Below are 23,513 nucleotides of genomic sequence, written 5' to 3' on the forward strand. Positions count from 1 at the left end.
GCTGAGTTGTGTTTTCCACTAATGCTTTCTCTACCACTCTCACACGATGAGCCCTGTCATGAACAATTATTCGCTCTACTTCAAATAGTATTCTCTTTTTAAGTTTGTTAAATCTCAGACAAGATGACGACGATTTCTCAATAGCCACTGTTCTCTCTCTCTCTCTCTTTTTTTTTTTTTAGTGATACGAAGTCTCAAAAAATAAAAATAGAACAAAACAGAAACAAAACACCCAAACCCCAAATGGATGCTGAAGAAATGAATGACATGAATGAATTTGAACCGCAATTTCGGCTTTTAGTTTCGGCAGAATTTCCTCCTGATAACGTGGCGAAACAGAGGCTGGGCCATAGCATACGCCACAGGATTAATGAGGCTGTTGGCGTAGGATATCCACCTGCAGACCTGCTGAACTTGCGAAATAACGGGCATGATGGGTAGGCTGTTGAGCCAATCTCTCAAGCAAGAATAAATGATCAGGTAAGCCGAGTTTGGGAACCACGTGATGAAGAAGGCCAGCAACAGCAGCGTGAGCGTCTTCATGGCTTTGCTGTTGCTCGAGTCCGACTCGTGATGAGCGGGACGCGGGGAGAGCTCGACTTCGGATTGCAGCGATTCGTTCGACATCGATGGCGTGCGGGAGAGAGCAATCGGAGTCGGGACATTCGAAGAAGTAACGAGATATGCTCGACCATCGAACCGCTCGGATCCTTCTCTCTTGGACGTACCTGTTGGGTAAACGAGATCAGGGTAGGACGCTGTAGATGATGGTGGATTTATTCGGACAGCTTCTCTGTTGCTCGGAGAAGTGTGAGAATCATGCTTTTTGGGAACGCTGTACGATGGAGAGAGATCCAGTTTTATTTGGCCACGGGTACAACTCGTGTTTACGGAGGTAATGGCTGATATGATGCAGTCGCGCTCAAGACTGCTGATTCTGTTGGTTTCCTCGAAGGTGTTATTCTCAGGGTCATGTCGTAGGTCATTGCCACAATGTGCATCTCGGTCGTGTGCCCTTATCCCACCCATCGGGCTGGTCTTCAGGACGTTGTGGCGCTCAAAGCCATGGTCGCTCCGCTTCAGTTTTCTGTCAATCGCACCCATTGATTTAGTCCGAGCCGTACTGGGATATGACCGCCACTTTCCTTGTGTTTGAGCAAGGAGAGCTGCCAAGCGCTTGTTTCGACCCATCTTCAGACGGAAGTAAATACACAGGTAGAGAATGAGCATGAAGAGGAATGGGCACACAGCTCGAAGTATGACCACACCAACGCTGGTCTCGACGGACAGGGCATAGTTCGGCATGCACCAACCGGTCAACGCCAGCTGATTGTTGGGACGTTCAAAGTCCCACGCGATGCTGAGCCCCGCCCAGAGAGCAAAAGGAATCAACCACGTGAGAATGTTGATGATCCACGCCGTGCGCTTGCGTTTCCTCCGGTAATGTCTCAAAGGATAGAATGTCGCCAAGTAGCGATCAACGCAAATCACCACCACCCCTAGGACGGACACGCCAAGGATCGCGTTTTGCGCGCCGATAAAGATGATGCACAGGGGCTCCCCAAAAATCCAGTTCCCATCGAAGAGAAACACTGTGGCGCGAAGAGGCATACACGTGAGCCCGATCAGCAAATCCGCAATTGTCATATTGAAGATGTAGTGGTTCTGGTACGTCCACAATTTCTTCTCACTGGCAAATGCAAGCAAAATCAAACTGTTTCCTACGATGGTTATCAAAGATAGTAAAAACAGCATGAAAACCGCTACGTTGAATGTCGCAGTGGGCCCACGCACGTCCCCGTCCCATGAGGCATTGAAATTAGACAGGTTAGCCATCTTTCTTCCTATTGCATCCACCTTATCTTATCTCGATCCCAAAGACTAAACACATCGGATGTTGTCATGAAGCTGCAGAGACCGCGATAAAGTCCAGGAGATGATTATTTCTTCATACCAAGTTCCTGTAAAATAAAGAATTTTTCAGAAGTATTTGTTTTGTTGCAGTCTTCAAGATTCTCTATTGATACCATGACCCGCATTCCAGTAAGGAATATCTTTTGATAACCTCTTTATTTCACAGGGACTGTAAGGGAATCAAAGAGTTAAAAATAATTACAGGATTACGTGACTATCAGATGTATGCAATTTCTCTCCCACAAATGTAAGTCAAGAGGTTCTGGTAGCATTAGTATTTTTAGTCATCTGACAGACTGAAGTTAAATGATTTCAATACCAACTCGAAAACGTCAAATAGTTCCATGGAATGTGCAGGCGAAAATGATGTGTTCGAATGAACACTCGTTATTTGCCCTGAGAGTGGTTTCACGGAACATGTCTCCAGAACAGATGTTTCAAAGTTACTCTTTTGGACCACCATGCACCATGAAAGCTCAAAAAGGATCGGATTATCATTTCATATAGATTTGAAAATTTTGAAATGTTATGATATATCCCTTTTTCTGTGCAATGAAACACACGTATTTCGTGTCTAATTCTTAAGCGATGAATTAAGTAATCAGCAATGCTCTAGCAACTTTAAAAAGTCACATCAATACGAACTGATGACAAACTCAAACGACAGTTTATCACAAAGTTACAAAAGTTGCAGTCGTCATACAGAACCATGTAACTTTACGGGGGATACAGGGGAATTTTTTTCTTCGGGACGACAAAAATATTTCCATCGTTTATAATATACCTAGATTAATCAAACAGCATCATCAGGGTGGTCTGAAAATAAAAACCGACATCAAATCGAAACTGGCAGAAAAAAAACATAAACAAAACACACAACTTGAATTTAATAATGAACTTATCTATACTTCAACAAATTGGAAAAAAAAATCAGAAAATCTTCTTCTACTGATGTAAGAGTATACAATGAACCAACAGTAATCTAATGTACGCACCTGATACAATTGTTGCAGTCCTGTGCAGTAAACCACTATTCCCAATCGAGAAAAATAGCCAAAGATGATACCCTAAGTCGACGCGTGTAAGTGAAAGAATGAGCGAAAATATGCAGGTGTTGGTATTTTAACGACCACGTCCGAGGCATCTGCAATAATCGTATCTATCTTCTTTTTCTTTCTATCTATACACGCACATATACACCCTTACATACCTACATACAGACACACATATAATTAGTGTGTTGGTGCGGTGCGTGGGCTCATGTTTTTGTGTGCACACGTGTGAGTATGAGTGCTAAGTGAGCGTGTGTGCGTCTATACTTTTCTATATTTTTCTTATGACGTCACCACGTAGCAAATCTCCGAACTCTTTACCGTGGCAACAGGTTTAACATACCCTGGAGAGCATGAAGACTCGTTTCCTCGTGTCCACTGGACACATCAAGCCGGCGACATCGTTGTGGACGCTAATATCTGCTTGCATATTTACAGGAGAATCGAGATTTTGAATTATACAGTATATAGTTACAGCTCTCATTGATAATCACACTATAAAATCCTCTCACTAATTGTAAATCAAGCGCCTGTGGGTTCTGTGTGTGTGCGTGTGCGCGAGCGTGTGTGTGTGTGTGTGTGTTTGTGTGTGTATTCCCTGTGGTAATAGAGAACTAGGACCTACGTGACTAATAAAGAGAAAGGCGTGAGTTTATAAACTATAGTTGTAATTAAAAACGTGACTCTGTCGTGTTGCTCAGTGACATCTCAAAGACAGGCAAGACGTAGCCTATACCTATTTGGAATATCCTATTAAACCGCCTTTGCCTGTGTCGACCCCCGCTCCCTCCATCCACTTGTCAACTTGCAATACAAAAGCGCACATTCCTCCTAAATCATGTTTCAGCTCATTGTTTGCTTGGGGACCCGTTTCCCCTAGTAATTGATAGTAATGCGATATTGAATGTATTTGTCCAAAATCTTGTCATATCCGCGGCAAAGTAAGACAACACGACCAATAGCATATTGAGACCATGCGGCCAGTTGATAATTAATGAGGCACTCTAATGCTGAATCTATTAAAGGGGATGGCTAGTAACTGATCAGTGGGGATCAGTGGGAATGCTGGTTGATGATCAGATGATTGTTCCAATCCTTGTGGTATTCAATTAAGAGTACATTATATATCTATTGTTGTGTGAAAATTATTTGCTTCAGAATGGTCTCATATTCAAGTAATCACTGTACAGGCATACTAACCTGGAAACATTTAACTGCACACTGAATACGAGACCATTCTGAAGCAAATAATTTTCACACAACAATATATATATAATGTACTCTTAAATGAATCCCACAAGGATTGGAACAATCATCCCCCAGCATTCCCACTGATTCCCACTGATCAGTTACTAGCATCCCCTTTAAGAACAAAATATTCAGCATGAGTTGTGCACACACAGGGTGGCAGAGGTGTGATGCATTAAGCCCTACGGTAAACTCTTCAGTTTCATCAGCTCTTACACCGACCTCGAAAATACACTATAGCGAGCATTTTCAGTCATAAGATTTCTACACTAATGGGGGAATTTACCATGAGGAAACCTGTTGAATAAGAGATGATGTTATTAAAGCATCAGATCAACCAAAACCTATAGATAGAAAAGGACAAAATTAAGGCTATTGTGTTCGTGACATCGGTTTTATCATCCATCTCGGGGTCCTCTTGGCAGGTTAAAAGAAAGCCTTTTGGTCAAAATGACATGATACGCCTCTCAGTCCCCACCTGCCAGAGTCTACCTACTCTGTCAATAGATTGATGTGTGTGTGTGTGTGTGTGTGTGTGCGTGTGCGTGTGTGTATGTGTCTTGTGTTTCATGAGTTTCTTTACTTACCATCTATTCTCTCCTTCAGGGATATGTCTCTTTTATTATTCTTTAACCGGTCAGCACTGTGGCCATGTTTCGTGTCAATTTTGATACAAAAATACTATCATCTTTTTCTTATTGAAGATGCCAATCATAAAATTTGGTACATATCTTATCAATTGTATTGATACAATAGTATTGTACAATAGGCCTACTATTGATACAATAGTATTGTATACGAGATTAAATTGTTTAAGCCATGAAATCTGCCATAAATCAGAAACAATACCCCCACTTTCCCGATATATTATCAGAGAGAAAACTTAATCGACTTTTAGCTTCTAAAATGTATTGCAAATTCAAGGATTAGATGTGAATTTACTTTCTTTAAGATTCTGGATATTTTGCAATCAATATAAACAATAGTTGCGAAGAAGAATATAATCAAAATGTGGCTTGAATGTAATGAAATTGTCATTCTATCTTATGAAGTAATATAACAATAAATTATGAAAGTACGATAAAGATGTGATGTCAGTTTAAAGATAGACTTGATGGAGTATGACATAGCGTCGGAGCTACCGAATATCATATTAGATATCTCGGGCATTAATGGTCACTGAATCATGCATGTAATCAAGTAAATTACTTTCATCTGCTCCATTGTGCATATACTGTGCAAATATATTCCATTATAGTTATACCATCAGTCATGAAGGGGGCAAATCTGCATGAGACATTGAACACATGGAATGGGATTAAAATTACTGTTTATTCATAACGAGGTCACTACACAACATAGTGAATACAGCACTTAGTTTTGTAATAAAATGTTGCCAAAATTCATGCTCTCCCGTCCTGGTTTTTGCTATGAGAACAATAGAATGTCAGTCATGGAATTGGTGATATTATAATAGTTGAAAAGAAAAAAAAGTCACTGAAATATGCCACGTGATTATATACCAATCAACAACAACTGCATAATGATGAGTTCGAGTGTACACTTTCGTTCTGAAAGTGGCCCTGAGCGTAGTTTAAGAAAAAAAAAATATCTGTTCATTTCTTCGAGGGTGCCCTCGCAGCTGCAACCATCGCCATTGTTTTTATTTGATGCTGTCCCTATGACGGTCTAGTTGGTGTTTTCTCTTTCTCCTTCTTTTCACCTTTTTTTTTCTTAGTTGTGTGTGTGTGTGCACGCACACTTGTCTAGGTGCACTTGCACGCGTGCAGTGTGCTTGTGTGTGTGTGTGTGAGTGTGAGTGATTGTGTTTGACATTTTTTTTTCTTTTTCTTTTTTTTTTCTGGGGACCTACGCCCACAAGCATCTGCTGCTATGTTCCCCGTAAATAATCTTTATCATCCAATTTGAATGTAGCGTATACTCTAGACTGATTTGAATTCATTTTATGTCATGTAATTATAGTCTTTGAATTTACTCAATATTATTGTGTTACTTTCATTGATCTCTGTGGATTATGTATAATTCGTGTGAAAACTTAATAAATTTAATGAAAAACAATGAATCATATCAATGTAAAAAAAACACTTTATTTTTGCCTATGTGAGTTCTTTGTTTTAGTTAATTTTACTGTTCTGAAGTATCTATTGTTCACTCTTTCTTATATTCTGGAGGGCATTTTGCATCTGCATTTTATGTTTCTTCTTCACACCACTTTCTTGGTTTATATCATTAGTAATGGTAACAGTTCAGGTTCCTTTTGTAATCGTATGCACGTTTCACTGCTGTTTGTTGTGAGGTGGGTGTCATGTTCTGTGAGGTTTCTGATCGTGCTGTAAATATGTGCATTTCAGATTGGAAAATATCTCACCTGTCGAATGTATTCTGAAAATACATAGACAGATAGCTGATATCTTAGTGGACTGCCTTTTACTTATTCACTTTATTTACCATTATAAGATAAACGTACTTCAACCCAATTCAATTTTACATAGATTGTGAAAACAACTTATGCCAAGCACAGTCACGGCTGCAGCATAAATGAATTATGTTTCTCTGGGGAATTTATCACGCGCTGATGAAGACACACGGTGCAATTTCACCGTTTTGTGCAAATGTCGCTTAATTCATACCAAATCAATTCTGAACAAACTGCTTGGCCACATCAAATCAATGTGTATTGGCTTTTCTTTTTGTACTTCGTTGAAGAAGAAAAGCGGTAAGAAATCAGAATGGAATATACACAAAATACCCCACACAATTTGGGAGGCCTACACTATCCATAGGGTTAAAAATTTAAACGTAATGTTGAATGCATGTATAGTTTTGGTGTATTTGTGTTCAAAATACCATAATGCTTATTCCGTGATACTTGAAAATTCATTGGTCAATTTTCATTAATGGCCTGCAGTAGTCTAATGGATACTCTTCAGATTCTAGGTATCTCAGAATATTGTCGGAATTTAGGTAACGCTAATACAAATTAAATCTTCATAACCGTTTTGGACTACTCAAATCACCCCTCTCGTTCATTGCCATTCTTTCCTTCTCCATTTTAGCTGCATGCACATCGAATGTGAAATGGTATTCAATAAAGTGAAGTGCTTTTTTATAGGTACTTTCTCATCAAGCACGCTGGAAAAATCATAGAGTGGTGGGATATTGGAGTCAGCTCTCCGAGCCATTAACATGATTAAAGTGTGAGCCACACAGAATGATCTCTACTATTTGTCAGATGATTTACCATTACATAATTGCCATCACATTTTCTTCTTTTTCTTCTTCTTCTTCTTCTTCTTCTTCTTCTTCTTCTTCTTCTTCTTCTTCTTCTTCTTCTTCTCTTTCGTCTTGTCTTGCTTCATCATCATCACCATCATCATCATCATCATCATCATCATCATCGTCATCATCATCATCATCATCCTCATCATCATCATCATCATCATCATCATCATTTTCCTCTTCTTCTTCTTCTTCCTCTTCTTCTTCTTCTTCTTAGAAAAGTGGTGCAGCTTAGGCGATGCAATGTTCAGCGTGTGTCATGAAACCCATCAACGTACGTGGCGCCGTCATACCTAAGCGCACTATCTCTCCCTTCTGCAGCTAGGCAACAACAGCGATTACTCATTCCATTTTCATTGCTATGAGGTGCGCTCAAATTTATATACTTATGATAGCTATATCAATCATTTGCGCCAACGGTGATTTAATACCGACAGCCTTTTCTGAACGGGTTTATGAGAAGCACGATATGATGACAGAGATGCATGTGTGCAAAGTGTAACGTGCGATCAAGAAGAGAGCTGCATGGAGGTTTACTGTAAAAGTAAAACAACGTAGAGGGCACAACAGTAGGACAAACGCCTATCTTCTTGGCGGTATACATACCACATGTACTCGACGTTTGCCTAGTAGCCCTATACTTGATTTTGTTCTCTGTTATTTTCTATCTTCTAAATTCGAAGTTTTGCCTTTTCAAATACGAAAATGTGATATTCTAAACATTTTTTTTTTTTTCTGAAAAAACACACTCATGGGTGTGGGAAGGATCCCCCCACACACAGTAGGGAGATTTTTCATTTTTAGGGTTGCCAGCTTGCGATATAGAGCATTTAAATCAAATTTCTAGGGAATTAAACATATATATAGTAAAAAAAAAAAATCACTGCGAAGGACTCTGATCATAACTTATGTAAACTATTCATTTTACTATAAGTACGGACAGAGCTAGAGAGCCACTCTCACTTTGCCATTCGTCTGAAATGTATTCATTACATTTCATTCATTAAAAGCTAAAACATAATCGCATTGTTCAAGCAATAAAAATTATTCTTGTATTGATCAAAGCATATAAGAAAAGGAAAAATGTAGGGTTTACTAATTGCAAGGTATGTTCCACGGGCACAGGCTCGAGGACGCAAGGCTATCATCTACACCATACACTAGATTTACTCGTAAGTAAATATTAGTGTATAGATATAATAATGTATATTGTTAGTGTATTTTAATTTTCAGTTATGAAATTGACAACTTTTATACAAGAAAAGTGCTTTTTTTGTTCATTTCGGTCTTAAAATAATTGATTAATTATTTGTTTGTTTGTGTGTTCTTTCTTTTTTTTTTTTAACTTGGCAGCCCAAGGGGGGGGGGGGGTTAAACCTCGACCCCCCCCCCCCCGCCACTGGGAAAATGCCTTATTAATCAGTAGGCCCATACAATTTTTAGTCGCTTCTTGATATTCATTTTGGCACCCAATTTCCTATAGCAGGGTGAAATCGCGCCGCACACACGATGCGTACAGTACGGCACGAGGAAACGCCAATCAGGCAGCAATCTTTGAAGTTGTTATTACAAAGCACGTTGTTAACACCACACACTTTGCAAACAGAAAAAAAAAAAAAGAGGAATTGATGAATAGAAACATATTGATAGATTAGATTAATTAATTGATTAATCAATCAATGGATTGATTGACTGACAAATCAGATAGTCAATTAATTAATCATTGCTTTAATTATCTAATAAGGATCGAGAATGAAATGATGATAAAAATGAAATAATAATAATAATTTTATTTTTTAGCGTTCCATACATATATTTTGCATCGGTTGCGTAACCACAGATCGTGTACACTCCACACGATCTTTCTTTGCATAACATGAACGTAGCAAACCCTGAGTTGAGTCAAGAGTGACACATCTGAGTAGAGCGTGCTGATGAAAATCGCGTGTTAATTACCACCTCTAACTCTAACGACCGTCCTAACGTTGTGTCGAGTACTTTACAGCCAGCAAAACATCTTTTACACAATTGCTTCTGCTCCAGCCAACTTGTCAAACTTGTGGAGTCACTCTGAAACCAGTGCAGTGGAGGGTCGGAGTCCAGACGAAACAGTTGCAATGGGGAGCGCGGCCAGTTCGCCGCTCGTGAGGAGCGCTGCCTGGGACCTGGGGATTCAGTGGGGCTGCTTCGCCGTGGCCGCTCTGTTGAAGACGGAGAAGTTCTACGATCTAGCAGGTGACCACTCACACACACCGTAGCCTCGCTGGGCCTAGGGGAATTGGCATACGGATCTAGTCTAGATAATGCATGACTTTTGCAACTCATGAGTTTATAGGCCAGTTGATGGTTAAGCCCGGCTTAGGATTGGTGTTTACTAAAGCCTGAAAGGGTCAAGTTAGCCCGAGCAGACGCTGTGAGAACAGCGACTGGGCTATGTATAGTTAGGCCAGGTCAAGTCAGCTATTTGAGTAGGCCAGTATGGTAGGAGGCAAAGGAAATGGTATGTTATTTATGGTATGGTACTGGTCATGATATTTTTAGTGGTGGTAGTGTATTTGAGTCGATTTATTGACTCTGTCGGGTTACGAGCCGCTTTTGGGGTATGAGACTATAGGCAAAATTATTGTCATTATGATACAGCAATACGTGTATCTATTAAACGGGTATGCAAGATCATAAGATGAGTGATGTGAGCACTATGTGAAGCACACTGTACATAATAGGCAGTTAAAGAACTGGCATATTTTGTATAAGGTAACAGTGTAGTAGTAAGAACTAGTATTGAATAATTGTAGATTATACTGTAAATGACTGGATTGATCAAAAGGAATGATTCACTTTTTGAAAATGCCTGCTTGTGTTAATACATTTCACTTCCTGTATACCCAAGACTTGAAAGGTATTAATACTATTGTCATGAATTAAGTGGCAAAAGCAAGATTTAAACTTTGGGCCAATTGACACTGTAACTTTGTACCCGTATTTCATAGGAGAGAGCGACAACTATAAAAGTTTGTCGGGAGTAGCAGGAAAAGAATATTTGAATGTAAATAGTTAATAGATTTGAGAATACATTGTATTTTGTTCTTCTTTTTTAGGGAGTGGGACATTCCTGTTTCTGGCACTTCAGACATTGCGTTGGGGAGGAACGTGGTATCTAAGACAACGTATCCAGACAGGTCTTGTTTCCATCTGGGCTCTAAGGTTTGTAGATTTCTTAACTACATCTTACCTTTCCCCTCTTAGGACGTGTACTGTCCAGGAATTCAAATTATTGACGGATCAAGTTTAATGATTCAAGTCTTTGTGTTCCGTGTTCGCACGCCTGGCACTGTCAATGGCTTGCCAACTTCAGTAGCATAATGTTGCTCAAGCTCACAACCATGCACAAACCAATATGTTTTGAATACTGGCCATTTGCAAGAAAAACAGTCCCAGATTTGTCATAACATTAACGTCACAGCAAAGCTTGCAAATTTCTCTTCAATTTTGATGTGCTACATTTCTAGCATTATAAATGCTTCTTTTAAAAAGTACATGGGATATTTTCCAAAACTGCTCATGTGTTGTGAACTCAGATAACACGGGGTGTACACCAGGGTACGCAAAGAGTGTACCAAGCACTGAGCTTTACTTAGGGTCCTTTAGACATACATGTACATTGATTTATCAATCCCTGGGTAAGTGCTATATGAACTTGTCAGCAGGCTTGACTAAACCTAACTTATTAGTATTGGAGGATGGGTACTTGTGGCTAGAACTTTCAATTTTGTGGTTGTTGTTGTTGTTCTGTGGTCATACTTATGACACCAAGATGAACAGTTGTCAATCAGTTATACATATTGTGGGTTTAAATAGAATTGTTTTGTTTGCATGATTGTTTTAATTTTTTTTTGTAATTTCAATTGGTCATATAAAAAGCTGAATTTCAGATCCATAAGTCTACAATTTAGTGACTTTCAAGGTTTGTATTAATTTACTGCCTATTCCACTTGAAATGGGTTTGTGGAACTGGTAATATTGTTTTCAATTTCAAACTGTTACAGTTGTTAGTAAATGAGTGCTAAGTGTCAGACTCAATCCTGGTTATGTGCACTTAATACGCTTGGAATGACAATTGACTGCTTTGTGTAACATTGATATTTATTTCAATTTTGAAATTATCATTTGCTCCATTTTCTTTTTTTTTGGGGGGGGGGATGAGGTGGGGCACCTAAAAATACATCATGCAGTAACATTCAAGTGACCAAGTTACTTTGTATTATATGCCATACATCTGGAGTATCTTTGATTTGCCTTGCAGGTTGGGATTGTACCTGTTCTCAAGAGTTTTAGCAGATGGTTTTGACAGGAGGTTTAACAAAGCAAGGAACAGCCCAGCACTTTTCTTTGTGTATTGGACTATCCAAGGTACATTTTGTGATCCATGTACCATTCTTTCTATTACTCTTCAAGTGAAATATGCTCCCTGCAACCAAGCATGTTATTCAGGCGATAGTATTTGATAAGGTTGTTGTGGGTATATGAATTTCACATGCATATCTCTACTGACAATGGAAGAAGCCCTTTATGACAGGAAATATGTGCATCAATGAGGTGACTATCTTCTGAACTTTATAATATGTTGTGAATAGCGTAGATGTGCTAAACAATTATGAATGATTTGTTCTTTTTATGTAGCCATGCATATTAGGGCTGATTTTGTGAATGATGGTCATAATGTTATTGGGTCATAATTGTATGAACATGATACAGTGAAACCTGTCTATAGCGGCCACCCAAGGGAGACGAAAAAAGTGGCCGCTATAGACAGGTGGCCGCTATACACAGGTCATCCAACTTTGTGTGCATTGCCTACATGTACATCGTATGTGTGTACGTATGCACACATGTGTTTCATGCATTGAACAGTGCCGGTGTTTTATGAAATTGTTGCACAGTATACATGTATGCAGTCGTGAAGAAAGCCTATCACTAGTGCATTATTATGACTGATGAGTGATGAATGCAGCAGTGGCGATGACTGAACATTGCCAGGGAATGACTGGCACGGTTACAAAGCAGAAAAACATGCTGAATTACTGGCTTGGCTATGGCTCCATCGGGTCTGTGGCCGCTATAGACAGGTTAAAACTCTACCGCTGGAAACAAAATTTATGGCCGCTGTCTGCGTTAGACAGGTGGCCGCTATACACGGGGCCTTTAACAGGGCTTTTCTCTCTGGGGGATTTTTCAATGGCCGCTATAGACAGATGGCTGCTAAGGCAGGTTTGACTGTATATAAAAGTTCAGTGATTTTGTTAAGAAAAAGAGAAACATTTGATACATGATCCCAATATTATATTAAAAAATGAGACCTTGCTGAAAAGATCTTTGATTTTTAAACTTTCATAAATGTGTCCCAAGATAACTCAGTTTCAGTTAAGTCAAGTTTGATATTCATTCAAGAAATTCAGTAACTAATGTTGCATTGGTATTTCAATGCCTTGTTTTGGTATTTATCATTTTCTTAACAAATGATAACATTGCTCATATGCATGCATTTGAAAATCAGTTCAATAAGTTATGTTAGAGAATATAATGACCATAGTCTGAGCTTTCTTATTGCTCGTGTGAATTCTTTCAGGTTTGCTCTGTTTTACTACCTCTTTTTTTGTAATGACTTTACATGCATTCAGAGATGACTTTCTGTTTTGGAGGTCTTTACTACAGGTAGTAATGAGTAAATCTTCAATCATTTGCTCCGACAGCTTTATGGGTGTGGATAACCCTGTCTCCAACCATGGTCCTCAACGGAGTGAAGAAGGACAAGCCCCTCTGCGTCCGTGACTACGTTGGATGGGGCATGTGGGCAGTGGGATTCCTCATGGAGGTCATTGCTGACAGGCAGAAGGCGGTATTCAAGGGCAACCCAGATAATGTTGTAAGCTCTAGTTACTTGAAGCATTGTTTTGTTTGCTTCATTTTATCTCCTTGTTTCTTTGTTTCTTTGTTACTGCTATTTTGTTCTTGTTTTTTCGGAGGGGGATGTTTCATGGCAAATGACAGTAACAGACAAACTGTTTTCATGCACTTTTTGACCACACTTCAAAATCAGTGCTATTGCAACATACTGTTCTTTTCAAAATGAATTTGTCATAATGAATGGGATACGAGTGGGATACAAACGGGCTACTTTGGAATGCTTGATTGACCACAATTCTAGTCAATATCTACCTCCCTAGCAAGGTAAAAAAATTCTGTTATTTTATCAAATAAGGCCATCCAATCTACTCGTGTATGGATAATGTTAAATAAATTGCTATGTTGCTGTTGGGATGTGAGCAGCATCTTCACTACTCAGCAGTACACTCAACAAGCCAGTGGAGACTGCCACCTTTGAGTAGTGGTGTGCACATGTGCTATCTAGGTAGCATTACATATGTTGAGCAGTGACTCTAAGCATTTCAAACCCTATTTTATGCAATTTAATCCTGCAGTTGAGGAGTAACAAAGGAATCTTCATCCTTGCCCTGCTTGGTGCTGTCAGTGGTGTACAAATAATGAATGTTTATGAGTGCAATGGACAGAATATTTCATGAGGTGAAATATTCTGTCTACTACAAATGAAAAACATTTATTATTATTATTTTTTTTTTTTTTTATATAGCACCGAAAATATATTTTAAATAGGTTATCAATGACCAACCTAAGATGTCATGTGACCATAGATTTGAGCTTGTCCGCCCTGCAGGTTGGACCTGCGTACCTACATCAAACCCAACTTTGAACACAGTGATGAATGAGAGTAACTTGAGTCCTTGATAGCTTCCTTCAAGATATTCAGTTCAAATGTCAGTTTATTTTCTCTTTTTTCTTTTTCTTTTTCTTTTTTTTTTTTTGAAATGTGGCCGTGGATTTGATTTCAGTCTCATTTCTGGGTGGACAGTAAAGTAAGATGACAAGAAAGCTGAACCAGCACCCTCAGTAGGTACATGCTTCAAATCTGATAATAATGATAGTTGACTCTGTGTGAAAGTGCAGTAGGTGACTGAACTCTCAGGAATAGAATTTTTCATTTATTCATTTTTGAAAACCAGTCATCAAGAGCTTGTAGCAATGTTTGCAGGCAATAGTGTTGTCCCTCTCCTATTGCCTTTTTGCCACCTCATCTTATTGCTGACCCTTGTTTCTTCTCAACATCATCAGGGCAAATTTATCACGACTGGTCTCTGGAGCATCAGCCGACACCCAAACTACTTTGGCGAGATCCTCTGCTGGCTTGGCCTCTACATCTCGGCTTCATCCGCCCTCTCTGGTTGGCAGCATCTCACCGCAGTCTCCCCCATCTTAGTCACTTTCCTCCTCACCCGAGTCAGCGGCATCCCACTCCTGGAGAAACACGGGATGAAGAGGTGGGGCAGCGACCCCAAGTACCAGGAATACCTCAAGAAGACCGCCGTGCTGGTCCCGTTCCTATGGTGATGGGTGTTTGTGTTTTCACCTCTTTCTCCGAATGAGACCAATGGTCTGTGTGTGCATGTGAGCAATGTTGAAGGAATGGGATCACCCTAAAATATGTGTGTGACTATTTTGGATAAAAATCAGTATGACTTAATGATGATTGTTGGTAAAAGTTGGAGAAAATTCTCTTAGCCATATATGTTTTTGCAGTGAAGGGAAGTTCTGTCTCTTTGTGGCATGAAGAAGCTGAAGGGGATATTTTACAGGCCTTTGTCAAAATGAGCTTTGTGACTGACTCTCTTGTATAAAAGCTTATATCATAAGTGTGTATAATTGACCAAACTGGTACATCTTGGGGACAGACAAGAAGAAAAACTGAACTCTCCAATTTCAAGCAATATTTTACTCTCGTGCTGTATTGTTCCGTTACCAAGCATTTTCAGAGAATATAAATGGAGAAAAGGGCAGGCAAATATAGTAAGGTTCAAATATAATTCCAGTGTCAAGCAAATACATGCACCATTATATTGTGAAAATTCATCAGTCTGCACAAGCATTATATAAAGATCAAAGGAGCAAAGCAGATCTTGGCATAATGAAAAAGTCACTGCCTGATGGTGTTGTCCTGATACTTCCCTAATGAATGTACAAGTCTTATGAAACAGTGTACCAGATTCATCACTGAAAACAATTATATTGTTTTGCAATTCATCAGTCTGCACAAGTATTATAAGATCAAAGGAGGGAAGCAGATCTTGGCATAATGAAAAAGCCACTGCCTTATGGCGTTGTCATAGATTCTTCCCTCATGAATGTCCAAGTCTTATGAAACAGTGTACCAGATTCATCACTGAAAACAATTATATTGTTTTGCAATTCATCAGTCTGCACAAGTATTATAAGATCAAAGGAGCGAAGCAGATCTTGGCATAATGAAAAAGCCACTGCCTTATGGCGTTGTCATAGATTCTTCCCTAATGAATGTACAAGTCTTATGAAACTTAGTGTACCAGATTCATCGCTGAAAACAAATTAATGGAAATGACGTTATGCTTGAATTCTTATGCAGTTGTAGCTGATTTTCTTTATCGTATTATCACCGTGTAAATAATAGCAATTAGAGAATATGTAACTTGATTGTGTAAGAGGCATCTACTTTGCAGTGTTTCCTTTTGTGCACTGTGGCAGGTGAAGTTTGCTTGCTTTCTCATCTATATTCATTTTTTTTTTTTCTGAATGGAGTTGGCATTATGTGATACACGTTTATATGTTATTATATATTTACACATTTCATTTATATGTACTCACAATCAAATGGACAAAATTAGCTTTTAAAGGAGAAAGATGAAGTGACCTTAATCCTAAACTAGTAATAATTAAGTGAACCTTGCATATGTGAAAGTGTAGTGGATTAATTGGCTGAGGCACTCTCAGTGTAATTACATCCAAAAGTGGTAATTGCAAAGACATAGATCTGGAGTCATGTGATGGGAAAATGAGAATGCTTACCATGCCGCATTCTGTTTTATGATGTCACTGTTGAATGGTGGGTCTGACTTTAATTGGAGTTTAATTTATTTTTTTTTTATTTTTTTTTTTTCTTGTGAGCTATTGTGTAAAATATGTAGATGTCAAATCTCACCTCAGTGTCAAACTGACTTTCGTAAGTGATTCTTCACTCCTTCATTTCACTGTTTTGTTTTGGTTTTACCCTTTTTTTTTTTTTTGGCATCAGCTGTATTTTGGTAGAAAATCTTTGTCAACCAGTTAATTTTCCCCCTTTCCTTTCCTGTTGTCATGATGGTCTGGCAATATTCATCCAATATTTCACCACTTAACCTCAACATTCGGGGTGTTTTATGAAAGTCATCAACACTGAAAAGTTTATTGCAACTGATTGACAAATTGCCGTGCTTCGGACATAAATAAGCAGTGAATTTATCAGTGTTATTTATTAGTACTAGCTATGACATGCTTATTTACACAATTGTAAGGCAATTTGTCAGTCAGTACCAATAAAAACATCTTGACGCAGGAATTTCATCGATCCAAAAGTTTTTTATTCCCCAACATTTTGGTTTTGATTAGCCAAGAAGCTCTTGTCACTGGCTGTTACCATGGTGATTGTCAGAGGTTGATAATTTCTCCAAACTGCCAACTTTCATGAAACGGACCCCTGTTCTTCCAGGGGTCTTGACTATTAGTCTTTATCATACCACAGTTGTAAAGTCTCCCAGATTTTGCGGGAGGCTGCCTGCAAACCTCAAAATCTCCTTGTGTCTTCTTCTTCTTCTTCGGGTAAAGTTCGCCTTCTTCTTCAACTAGCTAAAGATTCTTGCAGACTAAATAAGAGAACATATAAATGTCCCTCATTCAGGAATTACATGTATTATTTTTTTTTTTTTTCTGTTGAGACGTATGAAACATGCAAGCTCCTCTTCTGATTGCCCATTAGAATCTCCTTGATTTTGTTACGGGAGTATTGACAGACCTTCCAGAGCTTCGGTCTGGGTCTAGAGGGACATAGTGGGTGAAATAGCTTGTCCATGGATGTAAAATGGGCTGGACAAATCTTGAACCTTGCTCTCCTTGCTTAAGGGCCAAAACCTTAATCAAGCATACCTTAGTAATCCCCCTTTCAATAGAGGTTAACTTAATGTGGCAAAACAGCTTTTCATATCTTTGGTGTAAAAAAAACACAAAACAAAAAACAAAACAAAACAAACAAACAAACAAACAACATTCCAATTTATTGTTCAGTTGCATATCTCTGTCTCTCATCCATCTTGGCTTCATAATTTTTGAGAAAAGTAATTCTTCATCCTTCAGATTGAGATTATTTGGGTAATCTTCTATTGTAGAGGGGCTCTTTGTAACATGAAGTGCATTCATCCCACATTCAGTCGATGGATTGCGTAGTGCATAGTATATGATGATAGAGTAGCTGAAACTTTGTTGTACTCATTAATGTGTGTTTGTTTATATTCACAGAAATCAAGTGATGATATAATCAAATTAAACCTTCAGCAAGTATTTTCCTTATACAATTATCAACTTGTACATGTACACTGTACTTATGCATTGTTTGTTTGTTGTTTGTATGTTGTTGTTTTTTGAGGGAGTGGTGTGGTAGGGATTGCAAGCAAATGGGGGTCAAAGGCATGGATGACTAACACACCCCACCTCCACCCCCTTCTGCTTTCACGAAAAGAATCTACAGGTGGAACCCTTGGAGAGTCATGGATTTTGTTGTCATTGGTTTCACTCGGTGAAATGCACCTAAAGCAGGTACTTCCTGTTGGCTTTAATGGTGGTGGTGTGTGTGGAGGTGTGTGTGTGTGTGGGGGGGGGGGGTGGTGTTGGTCAGCCTTCTGCACCTACTCTCGCTGATCCGTGACCCCTGCACTTGGACTCGAACCCATTCCATGCACTACCAAGTGAGCCACCTCATGGCCCTATGTCTATAGTCCTGTAGTCCCATAGACCATGTTCATGACCTGAAAAGATTTAAATTAAGTACAATTTTTTGTTTGTTCACTCTAAAAACACAAATGTTAAATTAGCATTTGAAAGGGCCGAGGAGTGACAACATTTTGAAAGTGTTGGTTTTCCTGCTAGATTCAACATTTAAAATGTTATTTTAAAAGTTGGATGCAACACTTCAAAAAATACTGTCACTCCTCGGCCCTTTTAACCCTAACTAGGCCGGGGGGGGGGGGGGGGGGGGGGGCTCCGAGGCCCCCCCCCCCCGACGTTCCGCGCGATGTATCGCAATCGCAAAAAGCTATCGCCGCGACGTTTCATGACTTTTTTCTTTCGAGTCTCCCGCATCTTTTGACACCAAATTTGCGACGCCCGGGCGCGCGGTTCTGAAGTTACGCATAAATATGTACATGCATGTCAGACCAAAAATTGCTCAAAAACGTTAATTCGTGTACAATTTCAATGCAAACTGTGCTTACTGGCAAATTTCATAAAAGCATGATTATTTTGGTGTTTTATTGATTAAAATCAATGAATAACATATTTTCTTGTTCGGAGCGATGTCGCGGACAAATTTCATCGAAAAAACGATGAAAAACATAAAGTCGAAAAAACAAAGAAATACATAAGAAATTCAAAAAAACAATAAAATACTTACGAATTTTTTCTGATATCACAATTCTTTTTTATTACATTTGCTAAGGACACTAAAAAGAATATTTACACAAAAAATGTGCCTGTTTTGAGCTTTATTTTGTGATTTATACCAATTAGTCTGATTTTATGCATCATCATGCATAAATTAGCATAATTTAGCATAAATGACGATTTTTTGAAAAATTAAGTTCATGGTATTTTAGATTACATCATAGGCAATGTGTGTGCCAATTTTCGTCGTGATCGTGCGGTCGACGGCCGAGATCTGGAGGGGGGGGGGGGGGGGCCTGGGAGGCCCCCCCCCCCCCCCGGCTCTATCAACTACCTATAGTATAGCCCTGCCTAGTTAGGGTTAAATGTTGATTCAACATTTGCGTTTTTAGAGTGTTGTTGTTGATTTGTAGTCTAGAAGGGTATTGAAGTAAATTTGAAGGAAATTGCCACCTTGGCAACCTTGGGCAATTTTTTATTCGCTTAATTAGCATGATCATATAATTATCATACATTGTACATGTATGTATGATAAAAAATTGCTAATTTTAAACCAGGAAGCCAGAAAACTTTTTCAAGGGTTTATTTTCATTTCGTTTCGTTTCGTTTTAAAGAGAAATCCATTCCTAACAACAGTATCTGTTCTGGAATTATGCAAAATGTGTTAGCAATCCAATGAGCGTAATGGGCTACTTTGCATATAATCCGGTAGATGGTACAGTATACCATTTACCAGAAATGGAAAAGTTGTTTAATGATTGTTGTTGTTGTTGTTCTTGATGATGTTGATTCTTGCTCTAGATGGATATTGAAGTAGTTTAAGCTTGACTGTATCATGGAAACCATGCACAATTATCTTTACTATTAAACCTATTAAGCATAATCAACTTATTAGCAAAGTGTTACACAGATAATTAAACTGTTCAAGGGTATTCTATGATGATGAATCCATTCGTAACAGGTTTCCATTTCGAAATGATGCAAGTATCTTAAACATGCAAATTAGCCAATTGTCCAAGGCTGCCAAGGTGACAAACAAGCTTGATTTACTTCAATACCCATCCAGAGCATAAATCGACAGAGAGCCTTCCACTAAACAACATTCCACATCATGAATATGGTATATTGTACCATCTGCCGGACTATTGTGGGCCTGCATATGCAAATTAGCTCATTTTGCTATATTGCATGTTTAACCCTAAAAGGGCCGGGGGTGGGGGGGGGGGGATTGAATCAACCCCATCCCCCTCGACATTTTTTCGCGACCATTCTGCCGGGCAATTTTTTTTTTTTTTTTTTTACGTCACTGCTTGCTGACTCTTTACTTTCAAGTCTCGCGCATCTTATTACACCATCTTCGCGAAAACTGGACATACCGTTACGATGCTGCACCTTTTATACATGCTTGTCAGACCGAAAATGGCTCAAAAACGTGATTTTGTGTACAAAGTCTATGCAAATAGAGTTTTCTCACCTTATTCAAAAAGATATTATTTTCACTTTCAGTGGCTGAAATCGATTAATTTTAGCATAATTATGATTAAAATAGGTTCTGTGATAAATTTTGTGGAAAAAATGAAAAAAAGGTCGAAAAACAAAGAAATGCATAGAAATTAATTTTGATACCAGATTTTTTTTCAAGTACATTGTTAGGAATGCTACAAGGAACTATGCCACCAAAAATTAGGATGCCATTAGCTTTATTTTCTGAATTAGAGCAAAATTTATGATTTCATTGATTTTCATCGATTAATATAAGATATAAAAAATGAAAAGTTCAATTTTTCGTTGTATAGTTTGGTAGATTTCGCAACAAGTAATATATGTGCCAAAACTTTTCAGGACGATTGCGCGATCGACGGTCGAGATTTGGGGGGGGGGGGGGTGTTGAATCAACCGTCCCCCGTCCACAGAACAGGCCAAAAAGCCCGGTGTAGTAGGCGATTATGTCCCCCCTGGAGAAACACTCCGGGGGACCAAATCTCCGTGTCAGGTTTCAGGATTTAATGTCTTAGGATGTGATATCCTGATTTCAACCGGCGATATGGTCCTAGGTCTTTTCAACACTGACGGAAATAGTGTCCCTACTCCCACACACAGTAACTCTGCCAGCAGCGATAGCGCCAGTGGCCGATGTGTACTGCGACAGTACAGGACACTGGGTCGAAATTTAATCATTTTAAATCTATATTTCAAGTGGTGTCTGTTTGGTACCATGACCGTATCTATCAATAGTTGAGTGGAAGTTCTGATGTGATTTGGATAACAAAATTACACTTCATATCCGAATATTAGTGTTTGATTCCAGACTTACGTGGTTCTACATATCACTCAGTCCCACACATTCCTATTTTTGCTGGGCAAGAAAATCGTCCTATTATTGGTATGTACACGTTGTATCACTTGAGTATGTTTCTGTTTTATTTAGTGGTGCTTACACTGTGGTGGTGGTGGTGGTGGTGGGGGGGGGGGGGGGGTCAAAGTTAACCCCATCCCCATTACCATGCAACGTTTCACAAGTTCTACGTCTGCATTCTGAATGCCACCATGGGTACGACTTTCGTGAAATTCATTTTGGAAAAAATAATAATGATAATACACCTGCAGTCACTACGTGTATTCTGTATGGCGCACATATTCAATGTTGGTGCCAAAGGCACTTTGAAAAGGAAGGAAGAAAGAAAAATATACACACATTACCTAGGCCTACATGTACAAAACATGACAACAGGGAAGTAAATGACAAAAAAAAAAGGAAACATAATCCCTGACAAGATTTTTTTTTTAAATGTATATATCATGGATTGCAGTTATATGTAATCCTCAACACGTAATACGTCCCTAGTTTAGATTTGAATGTTCCTGTAGATGGAAGTTGGCGCAGTGGAATATATTACAGTTTGCATGATCCTAAATATGACCGAGAGAGAGAGAGCGATCCCCATCCACGTTAATTTCTTGGTATTAGAATGGACAGTGCATCTCACATGAAGAGCGTATAGGCTTCGTCTCCGCTTCAATGTGTATTTGGGAATCGTACAGAGACTTGCAAGTATGCGGGGAAAGAGAGTGAACTGAATGATGTACTAATAACAGATTAATCTTAAAAATTATATATTTTTTTTTTCAACGTAAAGAACGGAAGATTGGTGATATGTTATCAAACTTTTTTTTTTTTGTGACAGGCGGGAGGAATAATTTTGGTATTGTTGAAGTTTTATAACATCTCCCTGTGGAGATTACATAGCAGCAAATTCGAAAAAAAAAATCCAAATGAGAAAATATAAAAAGACAAAAAAAAAACAGGAAAAAGCATTCATTTTGCGGATTTAGAGAATATCTTTTTTATGAAACTTAAATTATGCAACTGCATGATATCTAATACTCCGCTGAACTTGAATAATATGATTTGGAAAAGACATTTCCTGGACCCCTATAACACCTATAACGGACTGTTTTTGATGGAATGATGTAAAATTGCTAGCAATGTGAACATAAGGCGCTCTCGTGATAGTCGTTCTTACTTAGCATGTCATTTGAATCTAATAGTAAATAAGAAAAATTAAGCTTTACCATTAGTCAGCTTAAGGTCATTGGATGCAAACTAGATTTTCAGGTCTGGGAAACATTCTTCAATGCAAGACAGTTTTGCATTGGCGGATGACACGGTAAACGTAGTATAGGTTTTAAGACACAAAGAGTTTTATATCATCTGCATAACAATGATAACTACTACAATGTTAGCGAAATACACTTCACTGATTTATTGTGCACAAGTAAAAAAGATAGCGGGCTTCCAACAATACCCTTTCCTGGCTTTGGTACGTAAAACATTGCCAAACTTGTGCAGTAGCTTTATGACCAGGGGTAAAATAACAAATGTGATTCTGACGTACCACTGGGATTGTTCAGAGAAATGGGACTAATCAAGGACGGTTTCCTCGATACCCAAATATTTCAACCTTTGAGTCTGCATAGCGTGATTTACTGTGCCACGAGCTGAGCTCATATCAAGCATGATAACAACAGTGATATTCCCATAATCCAATTCTCTGAGCACAATAATGTATGTTAAATTGACTAACATTGTTTCCACATCATTCGACCAGGCTAAATTGCAGATCTAAATGGATAAAAGAAAATGCAGATAGTTGTCAATTCTGAGAAAACAACAACTTTCAAGCAGTTTACTCAAAAAGAATAAAAGTGAGATTAGACGGTAGTCTCAGAGAAACTCCAAACCTATTGTTATTTCTTAAATTTTGATAAATAGCAACTCTTTTACAATCCTGTGGGAATACACCTTATCTCAAGGCTGGCATGTTTGCGATTCTTATATAATAACGGGTATAATACCAAAACTGTGCTACAATTCTTAACCAAATCAGTTGTCAGTGGCGTATCTAGGGAAAACGGCGCCCTGGG

General features: G+C 38.7%; 2 protein-coding genes across 2 annotated transcripts; one reads left to right on the forward strand and one right to left on the reverse strand.

The window, feature by feature from the left end:
* Nucleotides 1-297: 297 nt before the first annotated feature.
* On the reverse strand, nucleotides 298-1,836 carry LOC140231734 (muscarinic acetylcholine receptor M3-like). Its single transcript, XM_072311886.1, has one exon. The coding sequence runs from the start codon at nucleotides 1,834-1,836 to the stop codon at nucleotides 298-300; it is 1,539 nt and encodes a 512-aa protein (XP_072167987.1).
* A 7,728-nt stretch (nucleotides 1,837-9,564) lies between these two features.
* On the forward strand, nucleotides 9,565-15,698 carry LOC140231705 (uncharacterized). The gene is made up of 5 exons (XM_072311858.1): nucleotides 9,565-9,749; nucleotides 10,613-10,718; nucleotides 11,818-11,924; nucleotides 13,265-13,437; nucleotides 14,703-15,698. The coding sequence occupies exons 1-5, from the start codon at nucleotides 9,632-9,634 to the stop codon at nucleotides 14,976-14,978; spliced, it is 780 nt and encodes a 259-aa protein (XP_072167959.1). The 5' UTR covers nucleotides 9,565-9,631; the 3' UTR covers nucleotides 14,979-15,698.
* Nucleotides 15,699-23,513: the final 7,815 nt, after the last annotated feature.

This window comes from Diadema setosum, chromosome 8 (genome assembly GCF_964275005.1).
Source record: "Diadema setosum chromosome 8, eeDiaSeto1, whole genome shotgun sequence".
Lineage (NCBI taxonomy): Eukaryota > Metazoa > Echinodermata > Echinoidea > Diadematoida > Diadematidae > Diadema > Diadema setosum.